The sequence below is a fragment of the Oncorhynchus gorbuscha genome, linkage group LG08, assembly GCF_021184085.1.
Source record: "Oncorhynchus gorbuscha isolate QuinsamMale2020 ecotype Even-year linkage group LG08, OgorEven_v1.0, whole genome shotgun sequence".
In the NCBI taxonomy this organism is placed as follows: domain Eukaryota; kingdom Metazoa; phylum Chordata; class Actinopteri; order Salmoniformes; family Salmonidae; genus Oncorhynchus; species Oncorhynchus gorbuscha.
In genome coordinates this window covers 49,671,099-49,685,660 of record NC_060180.1, presented here as the reverse complement: position 1 = coordinate 49,685,660, position 14,562 = coordinate 49,671,099, and the positions used below count along the sequence as shown (strand labels likewise).

Genomic DNA, 14,562 nt, shown 5'->3' with positions numbered 1-14,562 from the left:
TGTCTGGTTAGACTGTAAACTCTCCTTCCAAACTCACAATAAGCATCTCCAATCCAAATTTAAATCTAGAATCGGCTTCCTTTTTCGCAACAAAAGTATTCTATACTCATGCCGCCAAACATACTCTTGTAAAACTGACTGTCCTACCAATCCTTGACTTTGCCGATGTCATTTACAAAATAGCCCTCAACACTCTACTCAGAAAACTGGATGTAGTCTATCACAGTGTCATCCGTTTTATCACCAAAGCCCCATATACTACTCACCACTGTGACCTCTACGCTCTCGTTGGCTGGCGCTCAATACATATCCGTCGCCAAACCCACTGGCTACAGGTCATCTATAAGTCTTTGCTAGGTAAAGCCCCACCTTATCTCAGCTCACTGGTCACCATAGCAATGCTCACTCGTAGCACAAACTCCAGCAGATATATTACAATGGTCATCCCCAAAGCCATTACTTCCTTTGGCCACCTTTCCTTCCAGTTCTCTGCTGCCAATAACTGGAACGAATTGCAAAAATCTCTGAAGCTGGAGTCTTATATTTCCCTCTAACTTTAAGCATCAGCTGTCAGAGCAGTTTACCAATCACTGTACCTGTACACAGCCAATCTGTAAATAGCACACCCAAATACCTCATCCCCATATTATTACTTACCCTCTTGCTCTTTTGCACCCCAGTATCTCTACTTGCACATCATCATCTGCACACATCACTCCAGTATTAAAGCTAAATTGCAATTATTTTCGCCTCTATGGCCTATTTACTGCCTACCTTCCTACTCTTCTACATTTGCACACACTGAACATAAATAGAAAGATCTTTCTTTTCTGTTATTGACTGTATGGTTGTTTATGTGTAACTCTGTTGTTGTTTTTGTCGCACTGCTATGCTTTATCTTGGCCAGGTCGCAGTTGTAAATGAGAACTTGTTCTCAACTTTTCACGGTCGTTCTCCTCTTCATCTGAAGATCAGAGGCGAGAAGGATCGGAGGACCAATATGCAGCGTGATATGTGTTCATGTTGAATGTTTAATTAAAGAAAGAACTGAACACTGAAACACTATACAAAAACAGTAAACAAAATAACAACCGTGAAGCTAATGCGAGCTGCGCTGAAACAAGCCATCAACATAGACAATCACCCACAAACAAACAGTGCAACCCAGGCTACCTAAGTATGATTCTCAATCAGAGACAACTAATGACACCTGCCTCTGACTGAGAACCATACTAGGCCGAAACATAGAAATACCCAAATCATAGAAAAACAAACAGACTGCCCACCCAACTCACGCCCTGACCATACTAAAATAAATACAAAACAAAGGAAATAAAGGTCAGAACGTGACACAACTGGCCTACCTGGTAGAATAAAGGTGAAATAATAAAATAAAATAAAAAAATAAAAATGTCCAGCAGTCATTGGTAAGGCAAACTGCAGTCGCTTTTTGTACTCTTTCCTGCACTGAAGCCTTTGTGCTCTCGTACAGTTGTGGAATAAGGGATTTTGAAAGGGCGACAGAATGTCACCCAATTTTTCACAAAGGAAGGTTGGTGTCGCCCATGAGTGGTGGAAATTGACCTGTTAGCTTAGTCCATATTGAAATAGGCAAATTTTGCTCTCTTAACATTAGCTACTTCATATCTTCACAGAAAATTCTGAGTGTTTTCATTTCGCTCCACTTTTGGCCAACATTTAATCAATGTGGGCAAAGTTTTAGCAAGCTATTCATACTAAATCAGTTGTCCCTGCCCCTGCCTGGTGCCAGGCCCAAAAGATGCAGCTTCAGGCTCAGCAGCCCTGTCTCCCTATCCCCATCCCCCTGAACCAGCCCCGTCTCCCCATCCCCATCCCCCTGAACCAGCCCCCCCGTCTCCCCATCCCCATCCCCCCCATGAACCAGCCCCATCTCCCCCATCCCACCCCAGAACCAGCCCCGTCTCTCTCCATCCCCATACCCCTGAACCAGCCCAGTCTCCCCACCCATCCCCATACCCCTGAACCAGCCCCGTCTCCCCATCCCCATACCCCTGAACCATCCCAGTCTACCCATCCCCATACCCCTGAACCAGCCCCGTCCCCATACCCCTGAACCAGCCCCGTCTCCTCATCCCCATACCCCTGAACCAACCCCTGAACCAGCCCTGTCTCCCCATCCCCATACCCCTGAACCAGCCCTGTCTCCCCATCCCCATCCCCCTGAACCAGCCCTGTCTCCCCATCCCAATACCCCTGAACCAGCCCTGTCTCCCCATCCCCCTGAACCAGCCCTGTCTCCCCATACCCCTGAACCAGCCCTGTCTCCTCATACCCCTGAACCAGCCCTGTCTCCCCATCCCCATACCCCTGAACCAGCCCTACTCCCAACTGAAGAAGGAGGTGAGCAGCATTGTATTGAATGACATGTAATTTAGCCTAATTGCAGGTACTGCAATGCATTGAGGACAGGAATGTGATTCCCCAGTCAGGAAAAATCTCACTTGACACAGAGGCAGCCAATATCAGAGCCTTAAAAGGAAGAGATGCAGGCTCTTAGAGATGGATGGGAGTCCGTCCTGTCTGAGGCAACACTGATTGCTACGCATATTTAGCAAGGAACACAGCCCCAACAGGTAACGGAAGAGATTCCATGATGAGACCTCTAAACAGACAGCTCAGGACAGTGCAGCAATGGTGTTTCGGAACACAGTGTTTTTTAAAATAATTTTCTGCTGTTCTGAAAGTTGGGCAGATTAGTGAGGATTAAGACCCTTCTGTTTGCCAGCCACTGATCCTGAAGTATTCCAGAGATTTTACACCTGAGATTCAAAATGATGTAAGACACCTGAACACTGTATATGCAGCCACTTTCCCTCCTAACTTGTCCCCTCTTGGTCTCCTGAATGCAATTTGTAAGATGCAGTGGCAAAGTATTTTTGGAGAAGTGTGCATTGCTTTACCTATATTTTGTACACTGCCTGTGACTGTTGCTGGTGGTGAGAGCTTTCAGTAAGCTAAAACTGATAAACTATTTGAGGTCCAATATGTCCCAGGACAGGCTTTGCAGTCTCGCCATGCTGTCCATTGAAATTCAGTTAGCTAGAAATCTGAACTTCAAAGACTTGATCAGTGACTTTGCTAGCAAGAAGGCTCAGCGCTGGGCTCTTGGTGAGTAAGGCTGAGCAAGGGCCAGTGATAACTGTTTAATGGCATGGCTGTGGATACTGGATCACAACACACATGATGCCCAAAGGCTGAGAAAAGACTGAGAACAAGATATATCGCAAAGTAATTGAGTGATTGCCATAAAATGTGTTGTGCACAATCAAGACCCCAAGTGGAAGAAACCTATTGATTTGGTGACCTCTTGACCTCTCCTCATCACCATCAGGCCTTTTCATTTTCATTTTCAATTTTCCATTTCCACTTTTACAGCTGCTTATTTTCTAGTTGTTATGTATACTTAGCTCAAAAATCTGCCCATGATTTTATTATTTTGTTTTTTATATAATTCTATAGATGATCATGTTAATTTATTTTTAATTGAAGAGGTTGATGTATATTTAAGTTAGATTTATTTTAAGTTATTCATTAATGTTAAGAGAATTTTCCATTAAAATTATATTTAGACTGTAAAATATGGCATTTAGCACATTTCTTATAGAGGGTATCAGTCTTACATCAAACAGTGAATTCCACTGTACGCAGAATGTTACATGCATGTCTGCACAGAGTTACATTTTCACAGCTCACTGTCAGTAAATATCGTACAGTAAATATTGGACAACAAGAGAGTTGCAAGCCTGCAAAGGTAGAGTTATTTAAAGCTTTGAATGGGTCGATTGGGTTCTGGAGGTGTGTGGTTACAGCAATTGCGCAGGGTTGGTGTGGCCTGTGGTGGTGTGGCCCAATGTGAAATCTTTTCACGGGATCCAAAATCCCTGGCGGCGCCTCTGTGCTGAGTGAGTGAGTGGTGGGCTGGGGAGGGCCTACGGGGTGTGTGTTGAGAGAGCACTGCAGCAAAAAGCTTAGTCCACTACTGTCTGAGTCATGTGAGTGAGAGGAGACAGAGCAGAATGCTCGCACGCTGTGACAACTGTTTACCAGTTGTAGGTCGGCTATTTAGATTATCATTATATAGACACCTTTAAAAAAAACGTTTTTCCCATAAAACATATTAACACGCTAGAACTGATGTGTTTCAGGGATGCTCAGTTCTTGGGTCTCGGGGGCTGCCTGAGTGGAGATTTGAAATGTAAGTTATGGAACTCCCTCGTGTGCTTCTGTCATGAGGAAAAGTCCTCAGTGAAATTTAGATGTGGATAATGAAGCATTTGCATCTGTTGCCCATCAAGTAGCCTATTAATGTATATGCCAATGTAGGCTACCATTTGATACAATAAATATGTTGAAATCCCGATTTCACTGGAGTCATCGCCAATTAATTTGTGCCACTTGTGTAGCCTACCGGTAAACAGACTGAACAGATTGAATAAATAGCCTATAACAGCTCATTGTTGTTGTAGCCTTGTGTTATTATTCCATTATTAATGGCCATGTTTAGATCATTAAATTGGAAGTTATCAAAACTCTGTTGCAATTGCAGTTCAATTGTTAGTGCGCATAAAATTGACGGTAACAGGCAGTCTGATTAGGCTACAGGTAAATCAAATAAACGCTGGCTGTTGTTGACCAGCATATTCAGTTCATATACACATTATTCATATTTCATCCTCAGAAGCCTATTCCAGCAGGCTATTGGGAAACACAAGCACTTCTTACCTCGAAATCGCCTTGTTATTCATGTTGAATCAATTAGTCTGTCAATTTGAACTAAGCAAGCTGCTAATTCAGTTTACACCTTGCCTATATCTTGACTAGGCTACTGTAGCCCATCTGAAATGAGATGTAAGCCTATCGGGGGCTATAGGCTACCTGCATCTTGCTAAGCAAACCATGGCAAAGTTGGATTACAATCATATACCCAGTTTTTAGTCAGTAGTATATGCCTATTAAAATGACATGCCAATCTCTCAAGTATGCCATTTATAACGGGTTGTAGTCCTAATATCTGGCACATAGGGGAGGATTGTGGACTACAGGAAAGGAGGACCGAGCACCCCACCCATTCTCATCGACGGGGCTGTAGTGGAGCAGGTTGAGAGCTTGTGTTCTTATGCCATTATTAATGGCCATGTTAAGTTAATTAAATTGGAAGTTCCTTGGCGTCCACATCACCAACAAACTGACATTGTCCAAGCGCACCAAGACAGTTGTGAAGAGGGAACGACAAAACCGATTCCCCTTCAAGAGACTGAAAACATTTGGCATGGGTCCTCAGATCCTCAAAATGTTTTACAGCTGCACCATCGAGAGCATCCTGACAGGTTTCATCACTGCCTGGTATGGCAACTGCTCGACCTCCGACTGCAAGGCACTACAGAGGGTAGTGCGTACGGCCCAGTACATCACTGGGGCCAAGCTTTCTGCCATCCAGGACCTCTATAAAAGGCGGTGTCAAGGGAAGGCCCTAAGAATTGTCAAAGACTCCAGCCACCCTAGTCATAGACTGTTCTCTCTGCTACCGCACGGCAAGTGGTACCGGAGCACCAAGTGTAGGTCCAAGAGGCTTCTAAACAGCTTCTACTCCCAAGCCATAAGACTCCTGAGCAGCTAATCAAATGTCCCCTCCTTTACGATGCTGCTACTCTCTGTTATTATATATGCATAGTCACTTTAATAACTCTACCTACATGTACATATTACCTTGACAGCGGTGCCCTGCACATTGACTCTGTACCAGTACCCCCTGTATATAGCCTCCACATTGACTCTGTACCGGTACCCCCTGTATATAGCCTCCACATTGACTCTGTACCGGTACCCCCTGTATATAGCCTCCACATTGACTCTGTACCGGTACCCCCTGTATATAGCCTCCACATTGACTCTGTACCGGTACCCCTGGTATATAGCCTCCACATTGACTCTCTATATAGCCTCCACATTGACTCTGTACCGGTACCCCCTGTATATTGCCCCGGCTTATGGTAGAAAAATTAACATTAACATTGCTCTGGTGGACATTCCTGCAGTCAGCATTCTAATTGCACGCTCCCTCAACTTGAGACATCTGTGGTATTGTGGTGTGTGACACAACTCAATTTTATAGTGGCCTTTTATGCCCCCAGCACAAGGTGCACCGGTGTATTGCTCATACTGTTTAATCAGCTTCTTGATATGCCACATCTGTCAGGTAGATGGATTATGTTGGCAGAAGAGAAATGCTCACTAACAGGGATGTAAACAAATTTGTACACAGAATTTGAGAGAAATCTATATGCGTATTGAACATTTCTGTCAGGATTTGGCCAGGGTTGTTCCGGTTTTTGGTCACTAGATGCCCCCATTGTGCCTTTTGACCTTTTGTTTTCCCTTGATCCCCATTATTATTTGCACCTGTGCCTCGTTTCCCCTGATTTGTATTTAAACCCTTTGTTTTCCTCTGTTCTTTGCTCTGTGTTTGTATGTTAGCACCCAGCCCTAGTACTCTGAGAACTCTTGTTGATCCTGGTGGACTCTCTTGTGGAATTCTGTTTTTTGTTCTTGTTTGTTTGTTTTTTGAGTATCTTTTGAGGCTTTTTGTGCTTTACCTTCCACCTTGTGGATTTACCTTTTTTGTCTTGGAGGATTACCTTTGTTCTGGTAGGATTCCTTTTGAGGTTGTGGAGTTACATGTTTTCCTGAAGAACTTCACTTTTTACTTCATTAAATACACCGTCTCAAGTACTGCTGTGTCTGCCTCATCTTCTGGGTTCTGCCGACTATTCGTGGCTCAGTTGGTTAAGTGACTGTTTCTCACTCCGGAGACCCGGGTTCGTAACCGGGTCCTGACAATTTCTGGGATCTTTTATTTCAGCTCATGAAACAAGGGACCAACACCTTACATTGTACCTTTATATTTTTGTTTAGTATAGAAGTACAAAGAACGTTTTAAAACATTGCGTTGTTTAGAAGGAGTGCAAGGGCGATTTGAGTTATTGTACACGCGCACTTCAGAGCGTGTGTGTCCCAAACAGAAATATGCGAATACATGCTAGAACACTCAAATAGACTCTTGCTAGCTCATGCTTGGCTTTGCTCACCTCCTTTACTGTCCTGCCCACTAGGATTAATTTTCTCCCGCTGGAAACGACAAGCTGTGGTCTATCTTGGTTTAGTTATAAAAATCTTTGTTCCCCGTGTCACTTGCTCACAGTACACCCACCGTAAGATGCCTCCTCCGCCCAGGGTTGCCAGGACTAACTAAAATTTCAAAGACAATGACCACTCAAAACCAGCCCAAAATGCCTGTAAACTAGCCCAGTTTTTTTCTGTAGCAAGAGAGTAATTGCCACCCTTTTTCCATAACGTTATCGAGTCAATTATGGTATGGGCATGCATGAGCTATGGACAACAAACGCAATTTCCAGCAACTTGGCACAGCCTTTGAAGAGCAGTGGGACAACATTCCACAGGCCACAATCAACAGCCTGATCAATTAATGAAATATATTATATGCAAAGGAGATGTGGCGCTGCATGAGGCAAATGGTGGTCACACCAGATACTGACTAGTTTTCTGATCCACACCACTACATTTAACAAAAGAAGAAAGAAGGTATCTATAACCAACAGATGCACATCAGTATTCCCAGTCATGTGAAATCCATTGATTAGGGCCTAATGAATTTTCCTTATATGAACAGTAACATCTTTGAAATTGTTGCATGTTGAATTTATATTTTTGTTCCGTGTAGATTTATGGAGTGTCCTTGTTCATTAGTTACATCAATGTGTAATTACGCTCCCTTGATAGGAAAAGTCTGGGGAAATAATATACCATATTCATTGACTCTGAACACTGCCCTTAATATTCCTTTGGGACACAGCCGCATTGGAAAGTCATTTATTTCAAACATGTTCTTTAACTATACTGATTACAGGCATAGAATTACTAGAACGGACATACCCAACAGAACACGGCCATCCGACAGTACAGCCGTGCCCGTTCTAGTGTTCATATTTCTGCATATTTCTATACCCCTCCAGTTGTTGTCCTGAGGCGTGTCCGTCTCTGTGGTAATTATCACAGCAGAGTACTGAGTGGTGTCTCTGTCTCTCTCTCTCTGGTCTGCAGGTGTGTGCTCTCTGTTTGGCAACAGCACACTGCTCTACGTCTCCTACAAGAAGAAGCGCCTGCTCAAACCAGCTGAGATTTTCATTATCAACCTGGCCATCAGTGACATGGGTCTGACCCTGTCCCTCTACCCCATGGCCATCACCTCCAGCATCTACCACAAGTACTGTACACCCATGTTTACACCACAGAGCCAAGCCTAGCAAATATCTACCACAGGAACTGTACAAACCATCAAATAATAGTGAAATAAGGGAGTACCCAGGTCTGGCACTGTATACTATTTTATAGTGCCAAGCCAAGCTGTACTGTGCTGTCTGACCTGGTTACTCATCCACTGGATGCTCCTGGAAAGGATGATGTGGAAAGGACATTCAGGCCAGCACAGTGTAGTTCCCAAGCCACAGTAGCAGCCCATTGGAGAGGAGAGGAAATGCTTCACCTCACATGTGACTGGCTCCTATACTTCACAGACCCACTGTAAAGGAATCCTGTAGTTTTGTTACGGTAATTTACTGGCAGACAATTGCCTGTACATTACTGTAAATAAAGGTACATTAAGTTAATATAATAACCAAAAGGATTTTTTTTTACAGTGCAGGAAACTGTAGCGTTTTGACTAAAGGTTTTGATGTCTTATGCCACAACACTGTGTAAATGCAGATTAGTAAAGGTGTTGGGTTTGGATTAAAAACTATCCTCTCCAATTGTCATGGTACAATTACCTTTCTAGTTTGGTTGTGTGGTGACAGGCCCTGCTTTACTGTACATTGAATGGTCAGTGTGTTCTCACTCTCTCTCTCTTTCGGTATTTCCCCCCCTCTCTCTATGTATCCCTCTAATACCCTCTCTCCCTCTACGGCCTTTCTGACCCCTCCCGCTCTCGCTTGCTCCCTCTCTTTCTGATCCTCCCCCTCTCCCTCAGGTGGCTGTTTGGGAAAACGGTGTGTTTGATCTACGCGTTCTGCAGCGTGTTGTTTGGGATCTGCAGTCTGACCACTCTCACCCTGTTGAGCATGGTGTGTTTTGTGAAAGTATGTTATCCTCTCTACGGTAAGTCATCAAAGAGCCTGGCCCTAGTCTTGCCCATGGAATTGACAGAGGATTAGTAAAAGTCGACACTAAGTAGTTGACTGTTGATTTATTGATGGGGCGAAAATCTAAAGTTCAAAGGAACTAGATAATCAAAAGAAGTAGATAATTCCTCAGTGACCGAACAAACATCAGCGACTGCTTTGATGGCTGACAAGTCCACTTGCAACTGACTAACCAACACTCAATTAGTATAGCTTGTGATGTTGGCAAAAATTGTGCCATCCAGCTGAGGCACGCTCTAACAAATGAGTTATTAATGTATTCTCTCATTGCTGTTCTTTCTAAATATGGTCTAGTACATAATGGATCAGTTATCCATGTATTTAGTATGTGCGCCATAACATACCCAGGTCTGGAAATTGAGAAAATCACTCTGGGAGCATTCAAAACAGTTCTGAAAAATGTGTACCTCAAAATGTGTACCTCAAAATATTCCCCTATGACATTTTCAGTTTTAGAAATCCCCACCTGTGCTTATCAGAATCTCTAATGATGACCATGCTATCCTATTAAGCTGACTATCTCCCCCATCCATCCATCCATCCATCCATCCATCCATCCATCCATCTCTCCATCAATCCATCCTTCTCCCATCCATTAATGTCCCGATCCATCATCCATCTCATCTCCCCATCTATCCATCCTTCTCCCCACCATTGATCGATCGATCCATCCATCCATCCTTCTATCCGTCCATCCATCTCCCCATGAATCCATCTCCCCATGCATCCCTCATCCATCTCTCCACCCATCTATTCAGGTAACCGATTCAACCCGGGGCATGGCCGTCTGCTTATAGTCTGTGCATGGATCTGGGCCCTGGTGTTCGCCTTCTCCCCTCTGGCCCACTGGGGTGAGTATGGTCCAGAGCCATATGGCACAGCCTGCTGCATCGACTGGCGCCTGTCCAACCTGCACCCCGTGGCCCGCTCCTACACAATGGCGCTCTTTATCTTGTGCTACATCATGCCCTGCTGCATCATCACGGTATCCTACACGGGCATCCTGATGACGGTTCGAGCCTCTCGTAAGGCCATGGAACATCACGAGGCCCGGCCGGCCAAGATGAGCAACATCCAGGCTGTTATTGTGAAGGTGAGCACTGAACAGAGTCTAACAGGGGTACTGTACCGTAAAGCATGTTCTGACAACTGTTGATTTTAAAAAGGGATAAATATACAGTAGTAGTCAAAAGTTTGGACACACCTACTCATTCAAGGGTTTTTCTTTATCATTTCTATATTGTAGAATAACAGTGAATACATCAAAACAATGAAATAACACATATGGAATCATGTAGTAACCAAAAAAGTGTTTAAAAAATAAAATCAAAATATTTTAGATTTTAGAATCTTCGAAGTAGCTACCCTTTGCCTTGATGACAGCTTTGCACACTCTTGGCATTCTCTCAACCAGCTTCATGAGGAATGCTGTTCCAACAGTCTTGAAGGAGTTCCCACATATGCTGAGCACTTGTTGGCTGCTTTTACTTCACTCTGCGGTCCGACTCATCCCAAACCACCTCAATTGAATGACTTTCCCATTGTTCCTCAAATACAGTGTATAAATATACCATTTTGTAGTTCTGAGTCTCTACTTTTATCCAATGTAAAAAAAAAACAATTCACATTTTGCTACATAAGACCGAATCCAGGTGGTGAGTGAAAAATGTACTTTTAACAAGGCACACCTGTATTACAGGTGACTACCTCATAAGGCCGGTTGAGAGAATGCCTAGAGTGCAAAGCTGTCATCAAGGCAAAAAGGGTGGTTCCTATGAAGAATCTCAAATATAAAATATTTTGATTTGTATAACACTTTTGTGGTTACTACATGATTCCATGTGTTATTTTATAGTTGTCTTCACTATTATTCAACAATGTACTTTAGAAATGAGTACAAATAAAGACAAACCCTGGAATGAGTAGGTGTGTCCAAACTTTTGACTGGGACTGTATTTGATTGGATGATTCATTCATTCAAAATTCAATTCAGAGTATTGTAAAGTCACTACTAAGGCAACTTCACATAATAGGGGGTTTGTATAGTTTAATGTCATGAACAGGATGCTCAGAGCTTGCCTGGCTACCCAAACTCCTTGCTCCAGCCAATTGCTACGCCCCACCCACAGACATTAGTTTCTTCTCCACAATGAGTCTGGATTTGAGTACTTCCCCAACGAGTTGTAGAACGCAACCATATTGACTGGTCCCAGAAACCTGTGGGTTGGGCCAGAACCAGAACACAAATAGGTAAAACAGCGTTTTGAAAATTCGTCATTGGCTTTGATACACTGATTGGTTAGAGATGATCCAATCGCTGATGACTTTGTTTTGTACAACATCCGTCATTTTGACATCACCACAAATGGCTTCAACGATGGCAGTCTCAGACTGAAGTGTATAGCTAACATAGATCAGCGGGAAGAATTCAGTTTGAGTCGTCAGGCAAGTTCAGTGCAGGATATAGATTAGGATTAGTAAATACCTGTCTCCATTTCTTTGCTTTATGTTCTCCTCCCCTTTTGCTCTCTCTTCCGGTCTCTCTCTTTCCTCCTTTCTTGTTCCCTCTCTCTCCTTTATTTCTGTACCTGTATATTCACCCCCATAGGGGCTTTATTAAAGTACTCATCCTCTCCCAGTCATGTACAGTACAGTATGTGCGTGAACGCAACACACACACAATCTCTCCCTGCTACCAGCCCCGCTCCAGGGGTGATGGTCCCCCCCTCACCCACTCATACCGGAGATTGATGCAAATCTTATTATCAGGAAAACCACTCTGGTTGAGGACTCTTCTCTGAGGCGTGATTCCAACGCCATCCTCCATATTGAATAGGGAGGGCCTAGGAGTCAGAATTAAACAAATTTAGAGGAACGAAGCGACGGGTGAAATATATATATATCTTTTAGATCAAAAGCCTCGCTTCAGAGACAGGTGACTTTCTAAAGCTCAGCTCCATCTCTCTCTCTCTCTCTCTCTCATCTGTCTCTCTCCCTGAGATTGGAAGTGACCTCAGTAAATCCCCTAGTGATGGGAGGTTCTCATCAGAGGGATTTGGCTAGTTATACAGGAATACATTAGGATGGATGTGGAGTCGGGTGCCTGCTGCACCCCCAGCTTAGTGGGCATCATCAGCCACAGCCTTCCTTGCTATACGTTTGGCTCAGGATCCATACGAGAACACTTCACCAATACCTTCTTACACACTTCATCCAATCAGTGGCAGTCAGATAGGCCCTAATATCCCTCGCTCTAATAGTGTTGTTAAATTCCTATTTCAATCATTCAATCCCCGGGAGTCAGTCAGTTGTGAATGGAGTGCCTAGTGCACTAAAACGCCATCTGCCAATAGATCTTGTTAAACTGTTAAATAACATTTGCTCTCTCCCTCTCTCTCTCACTCTTTTCTTCCCCCCTTTTCTGTCCTATTGTTTATCTTTCTCCTCCAGCTGAGTGTTGCTGTCTGTATCGGTTTCTTCACAGCGTGGAGCCCTTATGCTGTGGTGTCGATGTGGGCAGCGTTTGGACACATGGAGAACATCCCACCATTGGCGTTCGCCATACTCGCAATGTTTTCCAAGTCCTCCACCATATACAACCCCATCATCTACCTGCTGCTCAGGCCCAACTTCCGCAGGGTGATGTACCGGGCCCTGCTGAGCTTTCGCAGGGCCTGTCTGAAGGGCTGCCTGTGCTCCTGCTCCCAAGGCGCTGTGGGGAAGTGCCGCTCCGGCTCTGTGGTCCAGGTTAGCCTCCGGTCGCTCCGCAGACCACCAGGACACGACCAGTCCTGTTCCACCAACTCATCTGCCAACCAAGCCCTCGCCGGGTACAGAGGTTGTAGCATCACCTGCGAGAAGTGCAGCGACGCCTTCGAGTGCTTCAGACACTACCCCAGAGATTGCCATGGTGGCACCAACCCCCCCAGCTCCTCAGTCAACACTAACGCACCTCAGGATCAGCTCTCAACAGAGCCCCAGCTGCAGCTGCAGCCACTGACACAGAAACCGACACAGAAGCAGAGGCAGAAGCATAAAAAACAGGAGGCCTGTCACAAGAAGTCCCTGCGAGCCACCATGAGCAGCAAAAGGACCTCGGAGATCGACAACCTTAAGATCAACTTGGAGATGGTGCCGGGACACGCAAAATTTGCCTGGCCCTAGAATGTGATATATGCGTCCTCTGGTTTTATACTTTTTACATCTGATATATATTTCAGTTGATATTTAAAATGACTTTATTTATTTATCTGTCAAGATAGACAGTGACTTTGTTGAAATGCGCTTAGTAAAAACCTAGGTTGTCCTTCAGGGATTCATGTGGGCTGGAGGAGAACACAGTGGAACAAAATGGAACCCCATCATCCTCGGAAGGATCGGGACAGAAACCAAGGTGCAATACTGTTTGCGGCAATAAACAGTTTGACACATGGATGATGGAAAGCGAAACCCACTGACATCAGTTCCGCTTCCTCTACAATCGCATTTCCATCCAGTGTTTACAGTTGTCTACATATACAGTAGGTGCTGTATTGTTTTATGTTGGTTCAGTACAGCATGGTTTAACTCAACATGAATCTGTTAACTTTATGTACAAAGGAGATCGATGAGAGCGACAGCGATAGAATCAACCAAAGTCATAATCAAAACAGCTGAAGATACTGATATTCACTCAACAATAAGCACTCCAGTATACATACTGTGTACACAGTGGGGCAAAAAATTATTTATTCAGCCACCAATTGTGCAAGTTCTCCCACTTAAAAAGATGAGAGGCCTGGAATTTTCATCATAGGTACACTTCAACTATGACAGACAAAATGAGAGAAAAAAATCCAGGAAATCACATTTTTTATGAATTTATTTGCAAATTATGGTGGAAAATACGTATTGTCACCTACAAACAAGCAAGATTTCTGGCTCTCACAGACCTGTAACTTCTTCTTTAAGAGGCTCCTCTGTCCTCCACTCGTTCCCTGTATTAATGGCACCTGTTTGAACTTGTTATCAGTATAAAAGACACCTGTCCACAACCTCAAACAGTCACATTCCAAACTCCACTATGGCCAAGACCAAAGAGCTGTCAAAGGACACCAGAAACAAAATTGTAAACCTGCACCAGGCTGGGAAGACTGAATCTGCAATAGGTAAGCAGCTTGGTTTGAAGAAATCAACTGTGGGAGCAATTATTAGGAAATGGAAGACATACAAGACCACGGATAATCTCCCTCGATCTGGGGCTCCACACAAGATCTCACCCGTGGGGTCAAAATTATCACAAGAACTGTGAGCAAAAATCCCAGAA

The 14,562-nt window shown here is 44.1% G+C and overlaps 1 protein-coding gene across 1 annotated transcript in view; it reads left to right on the top strand.

The window, feature by feature from the left end:
• LOC124040906 (opsin-5-like) overlaps window positions 1–13,421 on the top strand; it is a 23,431-nt gene extending 10,010 nt beyond the window's left edge. The window contains exons 3-6 of the mRNA XM_046358021.1: window positions 8,161–8,323; window positions 9,086–9,213; window positions 10,016–10,350; window positions 12,708–13,421. Of these exons, the coding sequence (XP_046213977.1) occupies window positions 8,161–8,323; window positions 9,086–9,213; window positions 10,016–10,350; window positions 12,708–13,421 (1,340 nt within the window). The remainder of the gene's footprint in view (window positions 1–8,160; window positions 8,324–9,085; window positions 9,214–10,015; window positions 10,351–12,707) is intronic.
• Window positions 13,422–14,562: the final 1,141 nt, after the last annotated feature.